At 38.7% G+C, this 27,531-nt stretch overlaps 2 protein-coding genes across 2 annotated transcripts; one reads left to right on the forward strand and one right to left on the reverse strand.

The window, feature by feature from the left end:
- The first annotated feature begins 1,031 nt into the window (after positions 1–1,031).
- On the forward strand, positions 1,032–8,793 carry nelfa (negative elongation factor complex member A). Its single transcript, XM_041778757.1, has 11 exons — positions 1,032–1,279; positions 3,120–3,291; positions 3,851–4,012; positions 4,292–4,381; positions 4,583–4,710; positions 4,862–4,931; positions 5,044–5,132; positions 5,242–5,350; positions 5,650–5,978; positions 6,110–6,209; positions 7,987–8,793. The coding sequence occupies exons 1-11, from the start codon at positions 1,070–1,072 to the stop codon at positions 8,169–8,171; spliced, it is 1,644 nt and encodes a 547-aa protein (XP_041634691.1). The 5' UTR covers positions 1,032–1,069; the 3' UTR covers positions 8,172–8,793.
- A 2,102-nt stretch (positions 8,794–10,895) lies between these two features.
- On the reverse strand, positions 10,896–25,034 carry faah2b (fatty acid amide hydrolase 2b). Its single transcript, XM_041779843.1, has 11 exons — positions 24,763–25,034; positions 21,575–21,657; positions 20,105–20,241; positions 19,637–19,846; positions 17,066–17,185; positions 16,822–16,957; positions 15,885–16,002; positions 14,849–14,968; positions 13,405–13,516; positions 11,930–12,115; positions 10,896–11,641 (listed from the first exon to the last, which is right to left on the reverse strand). The coding sequence occupies exons 1-11, from the start codon at positions 24,949–24,951 to the stop codon at positions 11,466–11,468; spliced, it is 1,587 nt and encodes a 528-aa protein (XP_041635777.1). The 5' UTR covers positions 24,952–25,034; the 3' UTR covers positions 10,896–11,465.
- Between the last annotated feature and the right edge of the window lie 2,497 nt (positions 25,035–27,531).

Consider the following 27,531-nt stretch of genomic DNA (forward strand, 5'->3'; position numbering starts at 1 on the left):
CAAGATATCTGGAGATGGTCTTGTAACCTTGAGATTGTTCATATTTTTCCACAGTTGTGCTTTTGAAGTCCTCAGACAATTCTTGGCTCTTCTTTCTCTTCTCCATGCTTGGTGTGACACACACCGGCACACAACACAAAGGTTGAGTCAACTTTTATATATTCTAATTGTGTTCAGGTGTAATTTTTGTATTGCCAGCACCTGTTACTGCCACAGATGAGTTTAAATGTCACATGTTTGAAATATAATAATTTACCCAGTTTTAAAAGGGTGCCAATAATTTTGTCCGGCCCATTTTTTTGAGTTTTGTGTAAAATTATGTCAATTTTGGCTTTTTTCTTCTGCTTTTTTGTGTTGTTCCAATGCACATTAATGAAATAAACATGTGTATACCAAAAACATTTGTAATTGCAACATTTTCTGGGAGAAATTGTGCATTTTCTGGAAAATTCCAGGGTGTCGATATTCTGTGCATATAATTTTAGTTGTAGTACTTTAGCATTTGCCCTTTTGGTAGTTTTAAATACCTTAGATGCAATAAAAAGTTCTCTAGTATATTTAAAAGTAAATTAACATTCTGGCCCATTTCTAATATAAAGTGGCTAAATGTTTTGTAAAAATGACAAGGTGAAATAAATGCATATATGAAGAAATCACAATTCTTTGATTTCCCGTTTGTATTTCATGTTTAAAACAATGATCTGGAATATCTGATACTAACAAATTAATTTTAGTAACTGCAACACTGTGTTGCTTTTTGCATTTGATTTAAAGCAAAAAAAAATAAGTTGAAAATACCGTGGAAGAAAAGGGATTCAGTTAAAATTTGAAATATTTCAATTTAAAGCGTTTGCGAGCTTACATCCACCCTTTGACTTTTAATGTGAGAGATACAAACATGAACAAACAAAACTCAAAACTCGATTTTTCAGTTTTAATACACCTGTTTTTCTTTGAGACTTTTCATCACTCAAAGTTGATGCCCCTGTCCCCGATGTGGGCGGGGTCCTGGCTGTTTTCTTAGGTAGCCCGTTAAAATGCCCGAACTCAAAACACTTCTTTTTCCAAGATGGCGTCGATGAAGGACAGCGACACCGGCCTGTGGCTTCACAACAAACTTGGATCAACAGACGAGCTCTGGACGCCTCCGAGCATCGCTTCTTTGCTCACAGTGTCAGTAATTGACAACATACGGCTTTGCTTCTCGAGTTTATCGCCGCCAGTGAAGCTCAAACTGCTGCTCGGGATGCTGCATCTTCCCCGGCGGACCGTTGACGAGGTGGGTGTCTGCACGTTAGCTAGGTGTTAGCCTGACAGGTAAAAGAAGCTGTAAACTTAGCCACCCAGCCATGGAAAGAAATACACCCTTCATGTGCTGCTCCAAGGTTGATAATTGCTTTTCTGATTATGTTTGAAACCACCGGGTGACTTCACGATGCTACCGGGCTGTTTAGCTGGCGCTAGCCTGCTATCTAACAACGGGAACCGTCGCGAGCTAACTTAAGAAGTAGCGTTATTTATGCGGTCTTTTCCGACGCCTTCACCTCACTTGTGAAAAAAAGATGTACTCAAAGTAACCCAGCGTTAGGTAGCTATACTACTAACTTGACGGTAACTCAAAATTGCGTTTTTCAACCGATTACCAGCTACGGCGGGTCACGTTAGCCTGGCGGGTCCAGTGAAGACAGACATTATGGTGGGATGGGCACGAGCGAGCTAACAGTGAGCTGGAGGGCGGTACCAGCGCGCGTGCAGAGATATCACTTGTTCAGATGCCTTCAACGTTAGACAGCCGTCATCACTATATGCTACATATTCACCCCAGTATTTAAACCTGTGGGGTTAAAACAATCAGTTGAATCTGAACATTTAACGTCCATACAAACTCAGTGTCATGACGACTTTTTTATATCAACTTCCTGAGACGTGAGCTTTTGTTTGGATTGCATTTTTTTTGTTTCTCCCACTTTTTTTCGGGATAGGTAGGACCTGATAAGTTTAAAACCTCAGCCTCGTCTTTGAACAGGATTTTTTAACCAACAATGATGCCTGTAAATTTCAGGAAGGCTCCGCTCCTGCAATAAACTGCGTAGATGTTTGAGTGTTGTGGCTGTGTGTTGGTCAGGTGTATATAATATATAAAAGGATTCTTACATCTCTAAAACCAACATGTAACCAAAATATATGCGTAGTAAGTAAATGTACTTGAAATACGAAACCAAAACAGCCTAAAATAGCTCTCAAATAAAGCAATTTCTTGAAAATGTCCATACAAATTACTGGAGTGTTATTGTGACAGTAAGCATAGTTACTGCTAGCTAACCTTGAGTGGCCCTTAAATTCACATCTGTTTATCTCTTTAATGAACAAAAGTGCAAGGAGGGTGCTGACTAACAGAGTTGAACACATTTATTCAAAAGATCATTTCAGTTTAATATTGACAGTTAATGGAGAAATCATTATATCTATAACCAAAATATTCTTGAAATAATGTAACAAAAATGTGATGTTAACTAATATCTGATATACCATTACATGCTGGTGCAGTTCAGCTAACATGCAGGGATTGTAAATAAGATATAATCAATAGTTGCGGTCAATTACAAAGTATCAATTTTGTGACTGTATGTCTACATAGATTTACAAGTGAATGTATAGTTACATTTCTTTATTCTACCAAATGTATTTCATTTACTTGAATTTTTTTAAACATTGCTCAGCATTAAAGAGCTTTTCCTTTTTTTGGTTAACGAAATATTTTTTGAAACAGCCAGCAGGTGGCTCTTTTGTATTTCTCAAAGTTAACACCAGGGAAGAGTCTACAAGTGATAAACCCCACTTGTGTCTGAGTTTTTAATAATAATAATAATAATAATAATAATAATAGCTTGGACTTTTATAGCACCTTTCATGAGACCCAAGGTCGCTTTACAGAAGAGTGGAAAACAAGACAACTAGTGAATGCAGTTCATTTGAATGTTTTTATGTTCTTTCTGTTGGATAGAATAAACAAATAGAAAAATAAACACCCTGATCTCATTGGCATTGTTTCTTCTTTTACTTAGTTCATCTTTGTTTAATACAGTGGTTTCTCAAACATTGGCCTCCTCTTTCACCAGATGAAAGAAGCCCTGTCAGAGATAATCCAGTTGGCTACGGTGGATTCAGAGCCCTGGGTGCTGATGGTTGCAGACATCCTCAAGTCCTTCCCAGAGACCGGCTCTCTCAATCTGGACTTGGAGGAGCAGAATCCAAATGTGCAGGATATTCTGGGAGAGCTCAGAGAGAAAGGTAGGAGTGTGTGGCAGCTTCTGTTAATTTATTTACTGAGTGGCAACAGCCACTTTAATGTTGACTCCACTCCATGAAACCTGCTTAGAAAACTTATAGCAACCAGGAAGTTTGGTGGAAGGTGAAGAGAACTACAAAGGATTTGACTCTTTATCATTTTTGCATAACATCCCACACAGAATTCAAATGCCAGTCCATGTTTGACTGATTTTCAGTTTCACATGTGGTTTTACGCAGCCAGCTGTTGAAAAGTTAAAACATCTGCTCGCATAGGGAGTGGTAGTTCAACACAGTTGGTTTCTTTGTCGTGAAGGCAAATGTAGTTTTCCTTCCATATATACACAAAAAGGTGTTTTCTTTTCCAACGCAAAACTACAAATGGCTGAATAAAGTGTCTGATTTGAATTCAGAGAGAAAATTGTGTTATTTTGTGAGTCAGTTTAGATTCTCCCAACACTGAGCACTGTTGAGTCAGGCAGAAAAGTGAGCAGCAGACATGGCCAGTGATTAAAGCATCTGTCCTGATGTGAATTCCTGGTTAATTTCTTCTCTTCTGCAGTGGGGGAGTGCGAGGCATCTGCCATGCTTCCTCTGGAGTGCCAGTTTCTGAACAAGAGTGCACTAACCACCTTAGTGGGACCCCTCACACCTCCTGTCAAACACTTCCAACTGAAGAGGAAGCCCAAGAGTGCCACCCTGAGAGCAGAGCTGCTACAGAAATGTGAGTTATTTTCTGTTTCAAAAGTGCAGCAGTGTATATTACCGTAACTAGAATTTAAGTGTTTTTATGTTTTGTGACTTTTTTTTTTTTGGCATAAATATATTTTTTAAGATACTGCTAGAATTGTATAAATCATCTGAACTCATTCTGGTTTGATGATTTGTTTTTTTCCAGTTTTATTGTTTAAAGAGGTGTTTTGGAAGGTCAACCTTTAACTGTGGATGTGCCTCTTTTTTCAAACAGTTGTTTTTAAATTTCCTTTTTTTGTCTTTTTTCCAGCCACAGAGACAGCCCAACAGCTAAAGAAGACAGCTGGAGTGCCTTTCCACGCCAAAGGGAGAGGATTGGTCAAAAAGATTGACACAACTAGTGAGTCGAAGACCAATAAAAGCATCAACACATCCTCATTTTTCAGAGCTTAAACTTAATTTTCATAATTAGGCTCTCTAGTGCACAGTCGGCTGAAAACGTGATTCATTAAAGCACTTCTTATTCCAAACGCTGGCAAATACTCGACTGTTCTGACATCCATGCCTGCTTCTGATACATGCATTGATATTTGCATCACAGCTCCTCTCAAGGGAATTCCCAAAGCGCCATTCCGCAGCCCTACGGCCCCCAGTATGTTCAGCCCTCCCAGTAATCGCACACCCATCGCCCCTGCACGGACGCCCCTACGGAAGGAGAGAGGGGTCAAGGTAATGTTTGATTCCATCAACTTAATCCTACATAAGCCTTTGGTTTATTTGTGAGTGTCATTTCTGTAAAAGCACCTACATTTTGCCAAGATTGTGTTTCATCGCCATTGCAGTCTTGAATAATTTGTGCGTTCTTTCTCCTCCTGTGCAGTTGTTAGATATTTCAGAGTTGGACACGGTCGGAGCTGGAAGAGAAGCAAAGAGGAGAAGAAAGACTTTGGGTAATTATAACTCCAACCCTCCAGCAGTATGACGCTTTGCAGCTCCGGTATCTCATTTATTAGTCCAGAGAACATGTTTATTTTCATTTCATCTTCCTTTCTTCTGCTGCAGAAACAGAAGCCGGCGAGAAAGCAGCCAAAGAAGAAGCGGTGGTGGAAAACACGACACCAGACTATGCCGCTGGCCTTGTATCTGCGCAGGTTCTAAACTCAGCATTTTTTTCCGTTACATCACTCAGACAGTCTTGATTTTCCTGTTTCGTCTCATATTACCCTCTCACTTAAATGTGTCTTTTTTGTAACTCTTCAGAAACTGGGGGCGTTGAACGAGAATCCTCTTCCATCAACCAGCTACCTACCAGCCACACCCAGCATGGTCCCCTCCTCCTCTTACATTCCCAGCTCCGAGGCACAGCCAGGTTAGATCACCTCACTGCTCACACATACATGCCTGAATAATGAGAATTTAGATTTGCATAATAAGAAGCGGTGCATTTGTTACAAGAAGAAAAACTGAGAGTTTTCATCAAACATGACTTACAGATACACAGGAGAAAAAGATACTAGTAAACGCTTTGTCCACAAAGCAACACAATCAAAAAGTTCCCAACTTGAAGTTGATATATAGATTAAAAAAAGGAAAATTAAAAAATTGAAAAAGTCAAGAAAACATCAACAGATGTCTCACAATGAGTTCCTCTGTTAACCGCCTTTAAAGCGAATGCCGGTGGTTCGGGACGGGACACACTGCAGTCAGCCCGCCAACCAGAGGAGTCAGCAACAGCAGGCGCAGGCGCCAATGCAACCTTACCAGGCCAGTACAAACAGAGGACGCCAATGTACAACGCCAGTAACACGGCCAACCCCGCAACCCCCACTTCCCCCAGCACGCCAGCCTCCACCCCGGCCAACAACGGGCCCCCGGCAGCTGCAACAGCCAGCCAGCCAGAGACCCCCACTCAGCCTCCAACCACACCTCAGACCCCCACCCCAACACCGACCCCTACGCCTCCTCAGCCACAGCCCAAAAAGAACCTGTCGCTCACGGTAAGGAGCAGATTAACAGCGTGTTTAGTTCAAAGACTTCACGTAAATCAGATTTCAGGATAATAAAGAAGCATGTGTTCAGGCTCTCTGGTCTCCTTTGTAAATGTCTGCTGTGTTGTCCATCTTCTCAGAGAGACCAGATGTACGCCGCCCAGGAGATGTTCAAGACAGCCAACAAAGTCACCCGACCAGAGAAGGCTCTCATCCTGGGCTTCATGGCTGGATCCAGAGGTAAACAACTTACCTTACAGTATCATAAATAAACGCTCACTTTAAACTGGTGTCATTTTTCTGCTTTAGTAAGCAGAGTCTCCCTTTTCTCACACCTGTGGCTAGTTTAGTGACACATTGTTAAAATATTTATCTTGTCACTCTGACAGGTAAGTTCTTTTGTAATCAGTCCAACTAGTCTTTTGAAAAGGGCATTGTGAAGAAGAAGAATCCCTAAAGCATATAGCAAAGTGTTAGAAGTATGAGAGTTTGTGTGCTGCAGCAGAAAGAGTGTGATTAGCCCATAGGGCTACATGTGATTCACACAGCAGTAATCCCTCTTGTTTTTACATTTTCAGTCAAAAGTAGTTGACCCACAATTTTGATACAGCATACATCTTAGTCGTCAGAACAAACCCTCAAGCTAAAGGTAAATATACTTAAGGACAATAAAAATATAGATTTTATGAAAGAAAGGTATTGTCCGATTTGGTTCAGTAATGAAGGCTAAAGTTGCATTTTAGCTTTTATGTCTATCAATCAAAGAAAAAAAATTAGAAAAAAATAGAAAAAGGAAACCTGCTCTAAAGCAAAGTGAAACCAGATTTTTTTGTGCAAATTCTAAATGAAAAAAAAAAACAAAAAACAGAATCATCACATTGACATAAGTATTCAGACCATTTGCAAAAACACTTGAAAGTTAGCTCAGTTTCCTCCCATTTCTCCAAATTGTTGCTGAGATGTTTCTACACCTTGACTTGAGTCTAACTGTGGCAAATCAAATTGATTGGACATGATTTGGAAAGGTGCCCACTTCTTCATAAAAGGCCAGTTGACGATGAACGAAGAGTTATGATGAAAGCCTCTCCTCAGTGCAAAACACATGGGAACATGCTTAGAGTGTGCAAAAAAGCACCGGGAGGACTCTCAGACTGTGAGAAATAAGATTCTCTGGTCCTATGAAACCAAGGTTGAACTGTTTGGTCTCACTTATAAATGTTATGTCTGGAGGAAACCAGGTACAACTCATTACCTACCCAATGCCATCCCAGCGGTGAAGCATGGTGGTGGCAGCATCATGCGGGGGGGGGTTGTTCCAGCAGGAAGGGGCTGGGAGACCTGTCAGGGTTTAGGGAAAGCTGAATGGCACAAAGTACAGTGAGATCCTCAATAAAAACCTGCTCTGCAGCGCTCAGGACCCCAGGCTGGGCCGAATGTCCCCTTTCCGACATGACAATGACTCTAAGCACATAGCCAAGACTACACAGAAGTGGATAAAGGACAACTCTGTGAATGTCGCCCAGCCAGAGCCTTGACTTCAACCCTATTGAACATCTCTGGGTAGACCTGACCATGACTGTCCACTGACAGTCCCCATCCAACCTGACTGAGCAAGAGAGGATTTTCAAAGAAGAATGGCAGAAAATTGCCTAGGTGTGAAAAGCTTGTGTCATGTTCAGAGAGACTCAAGGCTGTAATTGTTGCCAAATGTGCTTCAGCTAACCACTAAAGCACTGAAGGTCTGAATGCTTGTGTCAGTATGACATTTCAGTTTTTGTTTTATAATAAATTTGCTGAAATTTCCACAATTCTGTTGTCACGTTATGTAAGTAGGCATTATGAGGTACTGAGTGTAGATTAATGATAGAAAAAAATGTAATTGATTGTAGCTACAGTGAAAGGGGCCTGAAAATTTTCTGAATGCACTGTCATATACTGGTACAAACTATAATCCTGATTTTTCAGTAAACCAGTTAAGTCCAGTAATAACCAGTTGGCTTCCTGTGTTGTCTCACAGAGAACCCATGCCCGGAGCAGGGGGACATCATCCAGATCAAGCTGAGCGAGCATACAGAGGTTCTGCCCAAAGCAGACGGCACGGGCAGCACCACCATGCTGGTGGACACGGTGTTCGAAATGAACTACTCCACAGGACAGTGGACCCGCCTCAAGAAATACAAACCCATCACCAACACCTCCTGAGGCGCTTTGGGACTCCAGATCACACACACATGATTTCATATCCACTCAACGAGAATAAACATGTTTACATACGTTCAAGTATTTACAGACACGTTTGGGCCAAATGGAGCACTGGGCAGGTGAGACATCGTCAAGGAGAGAAAGGTCCTCCCTTTTCCTGCACCGCCAAAACGCAGGATTCTTTGAAGAATATTTCTGTACTTTCTGTTTGATTGTTTTCCTTTTATTGTTTCTCTTTTTAAGTCACCTCTGATTCTGCTGTTAGGGTGGGGAGAGTTATATTCACAGGTCTGAGTCAGCAGAGGAGTTACTGTCAGAGGGCACCTTCTCAACATTTGTACTCTGATGTATAAGCATGTGGCGTGTTTAGAGAGAAGACGAGCTGTCTGTATTTTTCTGTATGAATGTGACTTCGCAGCTTCTCCTAAGCCTTTCAGAACAGAATCGTCATTTATGTTGAGAAGAAAATAAGAGAACATTTCAGCAGTCATCATGGAGGTGACTAAAACAAAGAGCGGTGTAACGTTGAGTCCGGTTCTGTTTGGAGCGTTCTGGTAGATGTTTAATAATTTTTCATCCTTTTTCAAAAGAAGGGAAGAAAATAAAGTGACAACAGACTCCAGGGGCTGGTTCTCATCCTTCCGTCTCACTTTCTAAAGGTTCTTGGAATCAAACTTTTCCTTTGGGTGTACCTTAGGGATCCCTTCCTACATTTACACCTCTTTAATATAATCACAAGCTAGCTAACATGCCTGGGAGAGTTTCTACAAATGCTGGGCATTAACAGGAACACATGATTTAACAATTTCAGCACACACGGCTTAGTTATGACCTTAAGTTGAATACAAAAACTGGAAGTTAAAATTAAGTCTTCTCAATTAAATTTTTTAGAGAAAATTTGTCAGACTTAGTGTATTAACAGTCATTTTATTTCATTCACTATATTTGTGTATTTTAACATTTCAAAAATCCAGATGTGATGTAAGGTGCCGACTCAGTTTTTATGACCTCAAGGACCAAACAATATTAGAGTAACATACAGTACAAGCTCCAAGTTAAATGTGATGATTTTGCTCCAAAATGACTGAATATTTAATGATTTAGACATTTAATACTCACATAAAATATTTGACATCTTACCTTTGTGTTTTGACAAATGCAGTTTATTCAAAAAGAGACATCCCAGCACCAAAGTTGTGTGAATTAATAACTGTGATTGTTGTACTTTAAAACAACTACATGTGATTAGAGCTACTAGTGCTGGGTGATAAATCAAGTTTTAAATTCAATCAATATTTGCCTTTCCAAAACATAAAAAACAAGATAATCAAGGTTCAATGATTACTGATAACCTGAGGAGCCATGGCATGTACTCTGGTTGGTTTTAAGTGTGAGAACTAAAGAAGATGACAGAGAGGCAGCTGTTCATTAACAAAAGTTATGTGGAAAAACTGTTTTTGAGGAGTCAGACCTGGTGACTGTCTCTCGAGGTAGCACAACAAATGTTATACACGTTTGAGCTTCACAAACGATTGCTGATCTGGAATTCAGTATCACTAAAGTCGAAGTTTGTGCCATAATTGAGCAGTTTCAGCAGTTATACTGGCTGGGGTTACATTGAAAGTAGGACACTTTTTCTAGTGTAACCACAGTTTAAGCAAAGAGAAACCCACACATGAACCTTGATGAAAAGAAAAACACAAATTTGCATCTGTAAACTTAATTTATACCCAGGTTTAAGAAAATTGAGTGATTTCATTACTGAGCTTTAGAGAGTAGGGGGAGAAGAGAAGAGACCTACCTTGCTGTTTTCAAAGGTCACTGCAGCTCTTTCAGATTGTAAAATGTTTCTCTTTCAAAAGCGGCGCAGGGGTTAGCACAGCAAGAAGGTTCTTGGTACGCTTCCTGGCCAGGGCCTTTCTGTGTGGAGTTTGCATGTTCTCCCTGTGCATGCATGGGTTCTCTGTGGGTACTCCAGCTTCTTCCCACCACCAAAGACATGCTCATTAGGTCTGTCTCTATATATCAGCTCTGCAATTTACTGGCGACCAGTCCAGGGTATACCCTGTTTCTCGCCCAATGACAGCTGGTAGGCTCCAGCCCCTGAAAACAGTTTGAATTTAACCACAGAAACAGAACTTTTCCATGAGTACAAAAGTTGTGTATTCTTTCTCTTTGGTGGTGGATTAAAAAAAGTAACATAAATTGATGTCATACAAAATGTTAAGATGCAAATTAAAGTCCCCATTTATTATGTTTAAAAACTTTTATTGTAAAAAAGTCCATATCATCATGAAACAGTAAGATAAAATGGCTAAAAACAACATATTTTTTCTTTTATTAGTGATTCAGACAAATAACATCTGTTGTCTTCAAAAGCTAAACCCCCTTGTTTCAATTATCAAACCAGGCTTCTTTACTCGATTTCACCTTAATTTGATTGCACTTTGTGAAGGCCTTGACTTAAAATGTGTTGCAAATTCATGAAGGACAGAAAGGATTCAAACAAGTTCTCTTTTTTTAATCAGCTTAAACCAAAGTTTGCAGCAGAAAACAGGCACCACAATCCATAAATTTCCATTATGCAACATTCACAAAACCACACAGCTGGTTTTGCAAATTTTTGTTAGTGAATTAAAGTTTTTTCACTGCCCAGTACAATTACATCGTTTTCAACAGTAACCCCCCCCCCCCCCCACACACACACACACACACACACTTGTAGTAAACGTCTACCTGGTTGTTTTTGACCCCACATGATTGTCACCTCTGGATGAGCTGAACCTTTCAGCACAGGATCAGATGACACCTTTATGATTCTTTAATGTATACAGAGTCATGTAACACCAGCAAAGAACCAGCTGTGCTTCACAGAATCTGAGCACGTGTGCTCAACATTTAAAAGCTTTAATTTGTCATAATATGACCTATGTAAGTACACTTTTAAAACAATGTAAGGTGAGCAGATTTATTCAAAAAACACTTCTGTAAAAGCATAAAAGCCCTGATTGCTAATGGGAATGCTCAATTTAACATACTTCCAAATAAAAAAAAAAATTAAAGCTTGTGTTCATGACGCAACAGTCACTGAACCCAGTAAAAGTAAAAATATCATTATTATTAGTCACTAGTGAAAATAATCTCTTCCACAAATGTTCAACAATCAGATTGTACCTATTTGTGTACTACGGCAGGCAGCATGGCAGATAAAGTGTCCTCTTGACATTCTTCTATCATACAGCTCCGGTCTGGAGATTTGGTAACGGCTGTCAGTATGTGAGTGTGTGTGTGGTTTCAGTTGGCTATGGGCTCCTTCCAGCCTCCAAAAGCTTGCTCCAGGTAGAGAGCTACCTCCAGGGTCAGGCGGTCCTGCAACTTCCCGGCAACAACCTGCACACCAAGGGGGAGACCGTCCTCATTTAGACCCAGAGGACACTGGGTCACTGGCAGGCCGAGGACATTTATAACACCTAGAGAGGGAAAAGGGAGGAGAAAGATGGCTAAACACTGAGGTGAGGTGAGGATGAGGAATACAGGGGAAGTACTGCAAGCTACTCGCAAAGCATTTGCAAGAATGAACCAGGGGGGTCACTTTTAACAGCTTTTCTCCCTCATTATGTGAAAGTCATCCATGAAACAAAACCCTACTTGTTCCATCTTTAGTAAACATTGCTGTCATGGCGGAATAAGAAATGAAAGTAAATACTTACAGTTTTAGGACCATAATGAAATATAAGCTAACAAAACAGTGGGCTTACCGGTGTAGGCAAAATCAAGGGGTCTGAAGAGTGGGTGGTGGGTTATTGGAGCCACCCTGGGATGGGTGGGGTAAAGAAAAACACCATCAGTCCCAACCAGCTCCTCCAGTTTCTTCTGCAGTGTCTCCTTCTGCTCAATGATAAACGGTGAGGCCTTGGAGTTGGTCATCTCCTGCAGGGCCAGACCTGAAAACAGCAAACACCCAAAATAGTCTTGTTTATAGCTTTAAGATGTTTACAGATGTATGGCTGCTGTTTCCTTTTTTTGAGGCTGCTCAGATAAACTGTGCCTACTCATTCTCTATGTTTTACTTGATATCTGCAATGAAATATTTTTTTAAAGTTTAATATTAAGTTTTCTGAAATGCTTGATAAAGTGAAAAGACATTGAAAACAGGCTAATGTGCTAAATGTATGAATTAGCTAAAAATTGATAAATGCTATGAAAATTGCAATAGCTCACAGCGTAATTTTGTAGGCAAACCCCGAAGTTCGCGTCGCATGGGTTTCCTCGGCGTTGAGCCTATAGGGTTTTTCAATGGGTTTTTGGATTATTGCTGAAAATTATCTCTGTGTCTAATAACAGTTTATGTAACTTAGACGTGTTGTTCATAAAGATAACCTTCATAAATTGATAATATAAGCATCATATCTGGTTCGTTAATCTAACTGACTAAAGCAAAAAGCTGACGTCATGCTATATTGAACTACAACACGGTTAACTGAATTTAACGTCATCACCAGCGGATACAAGTGAATGGCAGGCTCAGTTGCCAGCGCTTCGGATGATGACGTATAGGCTTCCCAACAAACACTGTAGTCCTTGTTAGCTGTCTTTTAGCAATCGCCTTTATTAAGACATGAAGAGATACACAATTCAAAGGTGGGGCACTTTTCAGATTTATTTTATGTTGTAGGATAAAACATTAAACTTTCTTGAGCTTGTGTTCACCACAGACCTTATTCAGGCATTTAACGGAAAACTCGTTCAAAAATCCCATTGACTTTCAGATGAGGAAAGCAGAAGTGCTAAAGTGCTAACTAGCTTATGCGTTTTAGGACTCATTCCTGCACCACTCTATAGCCCAAGACAGTCAAGTTCCACCTCTGACAAGACTAAAAACCAATCATAGTTTAGGTCACTGGGATGGCCAATCAAGTTTCAAGGTGGGGCCCTGGCTGTCCCAGGTGGTCCCCACTGGATTTGCCTTTGTGGAGCACCCTTCAAGCTCATTATCAAATAAATCTTTGAAAATGTTCTAAAAAAAGGTACAGTATTATTTGGAGTAGACACTTTTTCTTAAACTACTTGATAAATTGTTAATGTTCTTTGGTTCAACTTATTATGATTATTTACTTAATAGGTTTAACAGATAATTTTCAGATTTATAAGACGTAATTAACATCTTATTTTATTTGTTAAAACAATTAACTACTAACAAATGAATAAAGGCTTGACAAAGGAATGAACTTACAGATGGAGGCAAAAGTATGATTAGATCTTCCCACGAACCACTTCACCATCTCCCACAAAGGCCTCACAGGTGGTCCTGGTTCCCCCAAAATAACATTAAATGGCTCGGGAGCCTGCAAAAAAAAAAAACATCTAATTTTTACAGGATTATTTTTGAGTTTCAGAAATACTCTATCACCAAAACAAAAATAGAGTTGTGCTCTTATCGGTTTGAACACATGCCTTTATGAGTAATTTGATCAATGTCATTCTGCTGACTCTAACCTGTGTAAGTGCCCTCAGTGTAACCAGGGTTGATTACATCAGTGGAAGTTCTGAACTCTCTATGCTTCATGGCTGAGTTGCTGTTGTTCCTAAATGCTTCCACTTTATAATAATACTATTTACAGTTGACTTTGAAATATCCAGCAGGGATAAAATCTTTTAAAAGTCTTATTACAAAGGTGGCATCCATCACAGTACCACACTTGAGGTCACTGAGCTCTTCAGAATGACCCATTTTTGGAATCACAAATGTTTGCAAAAGACTGCATGGCTAGGTGTGGCAACAGATCTGACTGAAACACCTGAATTCAACAATTAATAGGGGTGGCCACATACTTTTGTCTATGCCATTTATCTTGTTCATAAACAATGGATAAATATGAGGCCCAATTATGCTGACTTTTGAACTAAAAATATTTCGATTGAACCTTGGGTCAGAGTAGACATTTGAGCAAATATTAAAGGAAATTTCCTGAAATTTTCTTGAGATATTTCATTCACAAGCAAGGGACTGAAATGAGGTCCAATAACCTAGACCTTTGAGCTCTGATATCTTATCAGTTAAGTCTTGAGACAAGTTTGAACAAGATCCCTTAAAGCGTTCTTGAAGTGCCACATTTACAACAATGGGCTGTTTGGAGTGATCAGCTGACAATCAAAGAAGATTATGCCTCAGTCTTGACCATTTATAAAAATATATACATACTGGAGAATTTTATGTCTTTTTAGTTGAATTTTCCTTAAGATTTGCTGCCTAGACATTAGCTTTTAATTCCAATTCTGTCCAAAAATAAGAGAAATTTAATATAATGTAGTAGTACTGTAAATTGTGGCAGCTCTCCTCTTATAAATAGAAATGACATCCTGCTCTAGCCTTGAGAGCTCAAATAATTTGCCAAAATCAGTTTAACCTGATAATATAAAGTAGAAAAGTACAGCTGAGTGTGTGTTTGAGTGTGGTTTTGCGTTCCCTGCAGCTAAACAGGTTAGCGCAGCATTTCTTGTCAGCTGACAACAACAGTTGCTGTGACTGTGACTCACATTTTCTTCACATGTCGTGTTAGACTGATAGCCATGACAGCACGGCAACCAAAGCACGTATCCTTTCAGTCTTACCTGTTTATCTTCATTTTACTAGCAGGACAATTACTTTAACCTTTGCTTTCAGCTGGTGGACTTACTTTTCCATCGTTATCAGGAAGGCCCATGTAGGTGTTCCACATCTGGACGCTGTAGCGGAGCTCAGGGAAATGTACCTCTTCAACTTTGACTCCGAGGTCTTCCTCCAAACGTTCCACCACCTTAGGAAGAGATCGCACCGGGGTTTAAAGTCTAAAAATGTCCTCATTTAAAAGATTTGGGTAACACTCTTTTATAGTGGGCCCTAATTACATTTCAGATTAATTATCTAGTAATTTATGAAGAATAATGTTTTAATAACTTAGTAATACCTGGGAATGTTTCAAGCAATAGCTCAGAAATCAGGTAATACTAAGGACCTATTTACCTAGTAATGATGTATTGATTTTAAAGTAATTCCTCATGATATTGTGACAATTTTCTAGTAATCAGGTTGGTAATTTACCAAGGAACTCCTTAGAAAAATGATGAAAATTTTTCCATGTAAGTTGCATGTGAATTCTGAAGGAACGTATTCAGAAATGACCAAAAAAAAAAAAAAAAAACCTACATTTTTGAGGGAAGGCATTAAGGAACTACTCAAAATTACATGGGAATTATGGGGGAAGGACTTAATTTAGTGGGCTGATAGGCAGAAATTACCAAGAAAATACTAATGAAATATAATGGAAGTTTAAAAAATAATAATTAATGAAGGCATTCAGAAGTTACCTAAAAGTAACTACTTACTTAAAATTATTCAGGAAGGACTCACTATTTTAGTGGGCCAAAATATAGAAATTACCTGGGGATTATCATCCTCCATCATTTATTTCAAAGAAATTACTTAGTAAAATACCACCTAATTACAGAGAAATGCCACAATATTATAAGGAATAACTTGATTATTAATACATTATTAATGGATAAATACTTCCTTACTTTGTGATATTTCCAAGTTATAACTTGGTAATTACAACCTTATTCTTGAGTACTTATTACTAAATTTACATGTAACTAGATTACTAAGTATCTACTAGGTAATTAAATCCCACTAGTCTACCCAGATTTTAAGTTGTTTGAAAAATGCATGCACACCTTCTTTTGGATGTCGATGAGCTCTTGGCTGACGGGGTACACCAATGGTGCGCCGCTGTCATGAGGAATAGTGAAAAACCGCAGTGTCTTCAGGTCAACTTTATTGTCCAAGTCCAACCTGTGAACACAAAAACAAAGGTATTTTAACTCTTATTCAATTTGCTAACAAATTTTACATTTCACTCTCACCTTTCCCCGACAAAAGCTTGCCTGACCAGACTGATTCTCACGAACAAGCAAATTTAAGAGAATTTGTAGCATTTGACAAGTGGAGCCGAAGGGTGGCCCAGACCTGTCAAAGTCATGTAACAGGTGAACACCTGTCCTACTTATGGATGCCCTCAGGAATTTTCTTCAAGAGGAATGAAAGCAGTGATTTGGATTTTTGCTTTGTTCTGCTTTTTTCTTTTCTGCTTGGGACCAAATTCTTCACAAGATGACTAAAAGAATCTTGAAACACTTGATTGAGTCAACTGGAGCTCATGTTTGACAAAGAAATTAAGTAAAAGGAGAGAATTTGAGGAAACTGCCAATGAAATTTAATTATATGGTTTTAAAAAAAAAATGTTAATATGGTTAGCTTACTGTTACTTACATAATAGAGACACCATCACTTATTCCTAGCGATGACTTTTTTCCCTTCTTCTGTCTTGGTTATATGTTTTTGAGCATATTTTGGTACAGGGTGCAGATTATTCAACATGCAATTCAAGTTAAGATGGCCTTCAGGCTCCTGATGACAGCTACGTTTGCATCTTTCAAATTTGCCTATACACACTTTTTTCATACAGCAAGATGTACTTTTAAAGCACTGGGTTTTCTGCGTGCAAGAAGCCTCTCTGGCAACAGAGGTGAAGTTGGTATGTGAGTGTTGAAGAGGAACAAAAGGCCCTCAGTAAATCCTCCCCCTAGAGACAGGAGCTATCGTGTTTCTTACATGTGAGCATTTGGCCCTGCCATGATCTTCAGCACTGGAAGTAGATCCTCGGCGTAACGGCACATGGGACCGTTACTGACATACTCCTCCTGTCTGCCAGTGGAAGGAGGGTACTGGTGCTCAGAGGTCACAACACCTGCAGGAACATGTGACAACTGTATCTATTCTATCTTTTGTGAATGAAACAAAGAACTCAATCACAAAAGCATTGATTAATATGGGTTTAATATTAAATTTATCTTACCTGGAGTGGTTTTATGGCCAAATATTCCATTGAAGAAACTTGGCATGCGGATGCTACCAGCGATGTCCGAGCCAATGCCGATGACAGAGCCTGCCCCGCCCAGAATGCTGCCCTCCCCACCTGAGGAAGAGGACACCAGAGATGAGTCAGCTAATCTGAAAGGCAGAGTTAATTTGGTTGACTAGAAATATGACTAAAACTGCTTGCTGACAACTTTCTTACCATGCTCATGTGAAGTAACAGCTGTTTGGGACAAGCAGTACGGACTGATGATTGTTGAATTTCATGAACTAAGATATAAGAAAAGTTATCTATTTTCACCAAGCATTAGCATGCTCCTTTGGCTGAGTACTGACTGCTAAGGTAGCCAAGTGTCTACCACAAATGTCAGTATTTGTCTATCTTTAGTTTAGTATTTGTCTATCTACTTTGCTTTGCTACAATATTCTTCTGCTGCAGATGCTGAACTTTGGAGACGGAAAACAATCTTAGTAATGAAAAGACTCTAGCTAACGTAGCTAACCGTTATCGTTGTATTTATAGCTTCAACCATAAATAAGGACATGTAAGCTAATGTGCACTTGTGCAGTAAACTAGTTGCTTCACCTTGTGATCATGTATGCACCCTTGTTCTAGTTAATATACTTGCCTTTATGCAATAGCTGACACACAAAAGAGCTCAGGCCCTATACAGCTACCCTGTGTGGGATGTAAACTATCAACATGGACAGTGAATATGCTGATAACTCTGAGCGCAACAACAAATATAACTAATCAATAGTAACAGCAGATCAGCTCAAACTGATGACCCGAGGTCAAATAAGCATAATCTGCGCTTGATTTTTCCAACATTTTCCTCCTGATGCTCACGGTGTAACGGTTTAATTGGTGACAGTGCCAAATGTCTCTTTTTTTTGGTTTTTCATTGATTTGTCAGTATATCTTCAGCAGAAATTGAGCGTATAGTGTTAGCCATGGAGACCAGCACTGCCATATAATTGAGATCAGCTGATCTCATGCAAGCCCTCTTCAGCCAATGGCCAGCTGATTCGCTCTAAGGATGCTCGTGGCATATTTTAACTGCTCTAGCATGGCTATGCTTTGCTGCTCCTTCTGCAAGCTGCTTTTTGCAGCCCTCCTCCACCCCAGCTCCTCCTCTATGCTATATCTGACTTAATCAATGCCATTCTGTTGTCACTGAAATCTGCTCTGCTCTGTTTCATTGCTGCTTCTCTTCCTGCCTCAGGCTTTCCTTGTAGGCAAAGGAAGAGCAAGTATGCATGCTGTTCCTGCTTGATGCTTTCTACATAGGCTTGTGGAAAGGCAAGGGGGTCCCAGACAGCCACACCACCAAATATTATAACTGCTAATAAAGAGAAATTTATTGCCACAAATCATGTCTTTTTCTTGACAAAGTGGTCCTGACTGAACTGTACTGAATGAAAAACTCAACTTATACAAAGGTACTCAGCTGAATGTCATCAGTGTACATGGTCGCTTTTTGAACCGTACTACCAATCTTACATTCATTATTTTATAGGTTTAAACATCGACTCCTTAAACAGCATTTATCCATCCCAGAGGGTCTGACTAACATCCTTGTCTTTTGCAGCAGTGTTAATTTTGGCAGCTGTTTTTAAACTAGTCTTCGTCTTAAGATCAAAGTGATTTTTACTTTTAGTTTTAATCATATTTTAGACATTTTCGCTGCTTTTAGTCAATGAAAACACAAAAACATTTCGTCCAGTTTTCGTTTTTAAAAAGTCCTTTATTTTAGTCATCATCTAAAGTCAAGACATTTCTTTTAACTGATTTAATTGGAAGTATTGTAGAAATAATAAAACTGTAAACACTCCTATTAATTAAATTTAATGACATTAAAACATAGATAAAAATACTGACATCATATCTTCAGTGTATAATTATTGTGGATTTTGAGTGTCCAGCAGCCCAGCTCTAACATTTTAGTCTCCTTGACAAAAGCTAAATGTTCTTTACTGTAGTTTTTATCACCAAAGATCTATTTTTAGCTAGTCTTAGTCTTGTCTTCCTGGTAGAAAACATGTTTAGTCTTACTTGTCAAAATTAACACTGCTTTTAAGTGAGACCATATCATAAAGATAGGGAACTTTGTGGACTTTATTACTTTGTCTTAAAAACTTTCAGCTGTTATTGTCTGCGTCTTTGTTGACTTTTACACACCCTCTTCCTCCACACTGCCTCACTGACGCGGGGGACACATGGCAGCCATGATGCATCCATGCCCGTGTAGTTAATAGTAAGTACATCCCGGCCTAATTGAAACTATCATATGGAAAGCAAAGGCATTTTATTTTCTCAGCAGAAGCTTGGGTGTTAAGATTTCTGATGCCTGCAAGCAGAATTTTGCAGAGCAAAGTCAGAGTGGTCTCCCTTTAAGGAGACAGGAGCCGAGCCTGTGTGTCTGCTGTCTGCTGTAATTTGATCATCAGGCCAAACCAGATCTGGGGACAAAGACACTCCAGCAATAAGCTGCAGTGAACAACTGCCTCTTGACTTTGAACCCTGATTCAAACAAAATGATCCTCCAACCTGAGCTCCCTCCTGGTGTCCTTGACAGGTCGTACGGGTTGTTGGTGATGCCATACAGGTGGTTGTGGGACTCTCCCCACATGCACAGCTGAGGAGTGTTGGTGACACCTATTGGGATGGCGCCTGCTCTCTTCAGCCAGGCTACAGGTGGAGCATCAACGGTAGCCACAATATCCTTTCTGGCGACCAGACCTCCAGTGTAAGGCATACCTGACGGACAATAATTGCATATATATATTTTAATCATATATAATTATATTCTATATCATATTAAGATGCTGGTTACACTTTCATTTTGAGCATTTGAGCAAGTATTTAGAAGGAAGTTTAAAGTTTTCAGCTGAGCAATATAGGTGCATATAGGTTACCAGAGACTTGTTTACAGGTTATCTGATGTATGCAATCATAGTAAAGGGTCTGGTGTCAAGTAACTGACACTGACAGGAGATCAGATTTCCGGCAGTTTACCTTGGACAGCATACGACTCTTTGACAGAGAGAGGCACTCCAAGAAGAGGTAGCCGGTCTTCCAGCACCTCCTCTCCATCAGTTTCCTCCTCGATCAGCTTGTCTGCCTGGGCCGCCTCCTGGAGGGCTGCATCAAACCTGGGCGGAGAAAAAATAATAATGTGACTCAATGCTAATTCAGAAGGGAACGCCATAAAGAAGATGTTTGATGTATGCTCCCTTATTGAATACATATTTGATTTTTTTGTTAAGATTTTAATAGATGATGATTCTGCTAATTTCAAATTTTTCATTTAACCCCAACTAATTTTTTTCAGTTGGAAATCAATGTGTATTTGCATTTAGCAGTATTGCTGATCAATTAGGGCCCGGTATTTAAAAAGGGCAAAGTATTTAAACTCTACATATTGCCTTAGAAAAATGCACTGTAACTGCCCTCTACAGGATGAAACCTGCTACTGCAACTAAATTTTCCTATTGGCTGACATGACGTGGTGCCAGCTTTCGTCACTGTACAGCTCAATAGTTACCACCCACTTTTTCCATGACTTCAGTAGTAGCAGCAACAGATAGTTGTGAATTCATAGGTACCAGTGGGCTCCACCAACTAGAGATGACACTGTGATACTCTAGGATTGTGGGTAGTGTAGTTCTTTTCCACAACATCATGAATAAACTGTTTTTCTTAAAACAATCCTGAGAACACAGGAGAGGCTGCTACTCCTTCTACAGGAGCATACCATCGTTTCACTCTCAAGCAGCTTATGGTAAGTCTAACTTGGATGGTTAATGGCGTTATAGCTAACAACCAAATCAGCTAAAGCAGCACAGGCTGCTAAATGTTGTGGCTGATGGAGATGGTAAAAAGTGTGAGTAAGTTGGCGTGCCTTATCCCCACCCAGTGCTTTCCATAGTGTTCAAAAAGCACTTTTGAAATCCCAGGATGGAGTCTGGGGTTTAGGTGCTCTTTAATGATAGAGCATGTCCAGCTGTCACTTCATACATATGGAATTTGCCTTTTTCCTACCAGAATTCCTTTGACCTGGTTGTCAGACAAATCCCCACCCCACCCCCCCGGGACAAAAGCACTATAATTTCAAGCGGAAAATGCCTGAGTCAAGAGATGTGTCATATTTGACATGTGAAGGCAAAAGAACATTTTGTACAGAGGACGAGTTGTTATATAAGAAAGATGTGTCTTTACAGGTGACGGCACAAGGACATTTTGTACTAAAGCAAAGCTGTAAGAAAATTAGCATTTAAAAATGTACTGAAAGTGGTTTCAAAAATGTTACAAATCTTCAATTTTGATAAGCCTGCAACAGCAACTACCTGGTAAAACTATTTTCATTTATCTTAATGAATGACAATTCTTTTTCCAACACTGGGCTTAATGGCAAATTAACTCCACAGCACACAAAACTTCTATATGTTAAAAAGAAATGCACATGGATTAATGATTCTCTCTTGCCTGTCTTTGACAACAGCATTCAGAAGAGGATTGACTTCCTGGATCCTGTCAATGTAAGCCTGCACGACCTCCACACTTGTAACCTGCAGAGACACATCATTTAGACTCATGAGAGCACACACTTACAGAAACACACTCACACTCACACAAAAATCACAGCAAGGGAACAAGACGAACAGCCAGATTTGGAGGAAAAAAATCTGCTGTCAGTGTTTGCCTGCGGCTAAGTTATAAAACAGGTTTGCCCTACACTTTGACATTTTTAAACCATTTTTTCTAGCCAGTTGCAGACAGATACTAAACTTGAGTTTTAGTTTTTTGTCAATAAATGTCAATAAATCAATAAATAGTACCTTTAGATACTAGAGTTAATGAAAATATACATAAAATTACCAAAAGCTAGATACTTTATTGAAAACTTTTTATGAGAATGATATGATTGAGATCACTGGCTGGCTCAGTTCACAGAAGAAAATTCAAACAAACTGAGAACTAGGAGTGGAAAATAACTAATTACATTAATTCACATTACTGCAATTTAATTAATTGGGTACTCTTATGAGTATGTGTTAAATCATTAGTTCTACTTTAAAGTATATTTTGGGGGAAGTATTGTACTTTTTTGAAAACATCCATTACTGAGTTAAAAAAACAACTCAAACTCCAGTGGTTGTAGCTTTCTGTCAACTCAAAGCTGGCAAGTTGTTAGCTTTGACTTCACGGTAGCACATAGCTAGAGAATGGTCCCTCATCACATCTTTAAACAGTGGTTGCATTTCACTTTATTATAAATGTGTAACTTTACCCAAACAACCTAAGTTAAGATCCATATTCTCATGTTTTTAGAGCCAAAAAGGAACAATCATATTTTACCATTCAACTCCTCAGCTACTCATTACTCAGTATTTAAAATAAGCGGAAAAAGATGGATGGATGAATAATGGATGGGTTAAATACTTTTCATTTAAGAAGTTCAATAAGCTGTACTTTTACTTCTACACATGTAAATTTTAATAAATACAATAGATGGTACTTTTACTTGACTTTAATAGCCTTGTACTTGTAGGCAACAGCTTGGCTAGCAGCCTGTCCTGACATTTTGGTGTGAGAGAAGGCAACAAAATTCAACAGAACATCTCTTCTTTTCCAATTATGATTGTTTTAAAGAGCAGGACTTCTAACTCTATGCATGTCAATTTTTAAAAAATAAACAGTACTTTAACTTCAGTAAAATGCTCTTTTCCTTTTTTCACTTCTGCTAAGCATAATGACACAAGCTAGGCTAACATTAGCAGCAGCTTGGCTAGCAGCCTTTTTCTTTCACTCTTTTTTAATCCTTTGTTGTAAATACAGCCTAGAAATGTGCAGACAAAAAAACTTAAATGTTATTTTGCTAGCGTGAGGTTTGCTTGCAGCACAGTGTTCCTTCCCACTGTAAAACAGTAGTTTTTTTTTTTTTTTTTTGGCTAGTTCCATTCTTTATGTTACTGCTGAGTGGGTAATGTATTGCACTTTCAGACACAACAGCTAAGTTTAAATAGCACAGTGTTAAATGTGTGAACAGATTAAAATAAAGTTTTGAAAGCTTTCACTTGCACTTCACTCTTAGCTAACAGCACAATGTTCTTCTTTCTTACTCTAAAACAGTAGTGGTTGCTAGTAATAGTGCCATACTTGACTGCTGTGGCTACTGCAATATAATGAGCATTCAAGACATCAGCATTACAACTTCACATAAAATGGAAAAGGATGAATGCAGAGATGTATTTACAAATGCTTTGTAAATATGTAAATACATAGTGCAGTTTTTAAAGGTTAGTTTCTCATCTAACCTATTAATTACAGGGTTTAAACATGTAAGAAAAAAAGGCCTAAAAACAAAAGTTATAATTTAAGAAGGGTTTACATATCAAAATAAATGTAAAACTATTCACACTATATCTGATAGTTCTTTAAGGCTTAAAATTATTAAAGCTCCTGTGAGAATATTTCAGTTTGTGTTGATTTTGGTGCCCCCTGTGGATGATGTGCTACATCTTACCTATATGCTGATTTTGTCCTGGACATGTGTCAGGTGTTTCCTCTGGCAAACCGCCTTAGCCTGATAAATTTTAACACTCAATGTGTAACTCCTTGAAAATATTTGTGATGCAAAATATTTTTGAAAAGCTCTAGCCTGTAGTTACTCCATTTGACTGACACCTACCCCTTCCAACAGGTCAATACATCACAAATGACGACATGAAAGCTGCCCAGTTTGTTGCACATTGTCTTGTTTCCTTTTGTAGATCTTAAAGAGGCACATATTATAAATTGTGTTTTGTAACCAGATAGAAACTCATTACAATAGCTTTAAAAAATATTCATAGCTGATTACTTTGTCTAACCCCCTTTAAATATCTGTAACATCTTTTAGCAACCTTTAGCAATTACTTTAACATACTTCATCAACTACCGCTATAGCATCCCACATAACTTGTCTTCATAAAAATGGCAGCATGGCTGTTGTACAGCAGCTACTTCCCATGTGATACAAATGTTTTTTTTTTTAATTTACTACAAAACAATAATGGTGGCCCTGAAAGTCAACTGTAAATTGAAGGCAAAAAAAAAAAAAAACTCCACAAAATGTAATTAACATTTGATTTTCAGAAAAAAAATCACAATATGTGAAAATCCCTTCTACCTAGAATAATTCACTTTCTTTGTAAAATATTTTCCTTAGGTGAATTTTTCTTTCTGCAGTGAATGAAATATCTTTGTATTTCATTTTGCATTTAATCAAATGTTTTCGAGGTTCGAATTTTTTATTTATTTGGGTTTTTTCAGTTATGAAATAACTGTACTTTCAATGCCATCTTAAAAAGTAGAAATTGTGCAGTTATTCCACAGGTGCTATTTTTGACTCGTGGAAACAATGTAAGAAAGTAAAATTTGTAGGGAGAAAACAGACTTAAAATCTGCTAAAAGTGCTTTAACTTACAAATGAGATGTGTGCGTTTTTTTCTCTTTTAGAAATTCACCAATGTAGTCCAAATGTCACAACAAATGTGCTATTTTACTGTCTTTCTAATTTAAATGATTCCTTACAAACATACACCTGCACTAGTGAGTGGTAACTACAGTAAAGAGAAGGTAAAGGTGGTTAAACCGGTCGTTGTTGTGGACTGTTTTGTCCAGGTACACACCTCTCTTCTCCGGATCTTCCCTGCCAGCTGCTTCGCCGACATCAGCAGCAGAGGGTCGCTGACGGGCGGGACCTTCTTCCCGACCAGATGAGATCTTTGAGGGGCGAACAGGCGAAAGATCAAAAAGCAGAAACCAGTGACCGCCCGAAAGATCACAAACTTGATCATTTCCATGAGGCTCATCGCCATGTTTGAGCCGTGGAGGGAGGCTAGAGGGGCAACGGTTGTTCGGCCGCGAGGGAGCCGCTTCTGTTGCCACCGTTACGGAAACCCTCCGCACAGACACAGCGGCATGGAAGGAAAACGCACAGTTTATAAAGGTACTCTGTTAAGTTAGTATAGGGCAGGTACCGGAAGTAAGGTGTTTGACTTTCAAAATACGTTTTAAACAGGCTTCCATTATGATCAATTTTAAACCAGCAAACGCTATGTATATATATAGCCAATCAGTTTAGCCTATATTTATTTAGGGGGGTATTTATTGTATATTAACGGCATTTCAATTGCATACACCCGGGGTTCTGAATTGGTCTAGCCTTCATCACCTTCTAAGAATTTTCAACCCCTTATGATATTTTATGTATAATTTTTTAAAAATGTTTTTCAAAGGTTTCATTTTGGACCTCAGTTGGAAAAAAACATACAATGTCAAATATACAGGGCGAAACATACATGCATGGTTTCGCATGCTTTCACAAGTTTTCACGATATGCCAGCTGCTGTACCAAAGATCAATAGCAAAGCACGCTTTATTGACTGATGAAGAAAATGACAAAACTGGAAAGACTGCTTAAAATTTAAGCTAAATTCAGAATACATAACAGTGGAATTTTAAAATCTGGTTTAAAGATTGGCTTGTTTAATTGCGATTTACTACAGAGGTTATGATATTAATCATGATTTAAATGTGTATAATTTGACAGCCCATAATCTAATCTAATCTAAAATAAAAAACGTATCACTAGAAATAGTATGGTATTGTCACCATGTTGGATTCATGGTATGGTATAAACAGTACATATATTATGGATGTAAATAACAAAATCAGCATGTTCGATTACCCCAAAGTAACCGTTTTTAGATTTTTAGGGCAAATTTATTTTTCCAGGTTAAGTGATTCAGCAAAGAAATATATACAATTGTACATAACAAACGTTTTATTTTGAAAAATTCTAACCGGAATAGGAGGGACTTGTTCTTGCTGCCTTGACGATGGCCTATATTTGCGTGTCAGATTAACAAAGGTAAAGTTTAACCTGTGCTGCTGTGCCAAGTTAGAATGGCGCTGTTGTTTAAGTGTTTAGGTGGTATTAAAACGTTCAAACCTGTTTTAAATTAGTGTTGAAACCATAACTTTACTGAGTAGAAAGTCAAATACTTCTCACAGTTCATACACACAATTTGAAAAAAGGATTCAAATTGTAAAGACAAAAGGGATTTTATAAGGTAGTCAAATATAAAAGGCTTTAATGTAAAGAACATGGGGTGATTTTTTCCCCCTTTTCATTAAAACCCTTGGGGTTCATGGTTAGAGTATGAGGAATAGTATGGAGCCACCATATGTGGTCTATATGGTCCACATGTTATGTAAGAACCCCACCCCCACAAATGGAATACTTTTCAAGTCACCAAAAAATCCACCTCTCATGTTTCTATGCCTTCAAACCCACAATAAGTGGGACTGGAGGTACTCAGTCTCAACCTTTATTCTACTTGCAATAACTCAAAAAGACTTGCTTCTTTCAAGATTACACAAATGTCCACTGTGACTAAAGGATGACTTGATAAGATTTTGAAGGGGTTTAAGGTCAAGGTCAGTGGACCTTCTGTTCATGCCTGCTTGTAAAAGCAACATCTAAAGAATGCTTTTGATGGTTTTCCTTTAAAAAAAAAATGCATCTTGAGTCGATCCAGTATTAAAATAGCTTCACATCAATCACATTAACGTTTTAATAGACCTTTCATTTACATTTCCTTCTTACCTTTTACTGACTTTTCTGGACTTCTCTCACTTTCACCTAAATGTTTGCGGGGGTTTTTTGCTATCCGAGGATCTATTTTTCTGTCTTTATCAATGCATGTTGTAAACTTCGGTTTCAAAGGTGCTGTTGGAATAATTTTTAAAAAATAATTTTATTGGAGTGTTTGCTTTATCCTTTGTTTTTTGACTACTATTTTTCTTTTTACACAGGAAAATTTCAATCTTCCTTTGCTGCAGTGTTTAAGTGTCATTCATACACCACTATTTATAATCCAATGGTATAAATTCTTTATCCTATTACGCTGCACCACAGAATAACCCTTACAGGATGTCTCGCTAAAGTAACACTAGATGGCAGCATTGTCACATATTTTCATTCTTAACTGAACATGCTTCTAGCAGCAAATTTAAATGCCTTTTTTCCCAGCTCAGTTCTGACCTTTGTGGCAGACAGCAAGTAGAGATCCTGGTACTAAGATTATAAGTTCCTGTACTCTTCTGAATGATGGAGGTCAGAAGGTAGGAAGACCAAGAATAGCCTTGTAGATAAGAATATGCCAGTGTTTTATTCTACTTGAAGACAAAGAAGACCACCCCACACATTCATAAAAGAAACAGTGATGAGTGAGGGATTTAAAGTTAGTGCTGAACCTCAGAGCTCCATGATTCACAGTGTCCAGAGCATGTAAGCTCTGAGACGAAGCAAGCATGTAGAAAACATCTCCATAGTCCAAGACTGACATAAAAGTGGCAGCAACCAGTCTCTTTAGATTCAATAGACAGGCAGG

Source organism: Cheilinus undulatus, linkage group 22 (genome assembly GCF_018320785.1).
Source record: "Cheilinus undulatus linkage group 22, ASM1832078v1, whole genome shotgun sequence".
Lineage (NCBI taxonomy): Eukaryota > Metazoa > Chordata > Actinopteri > Labriformes > Labridae > Cheilinus > Cheilinus undulatus.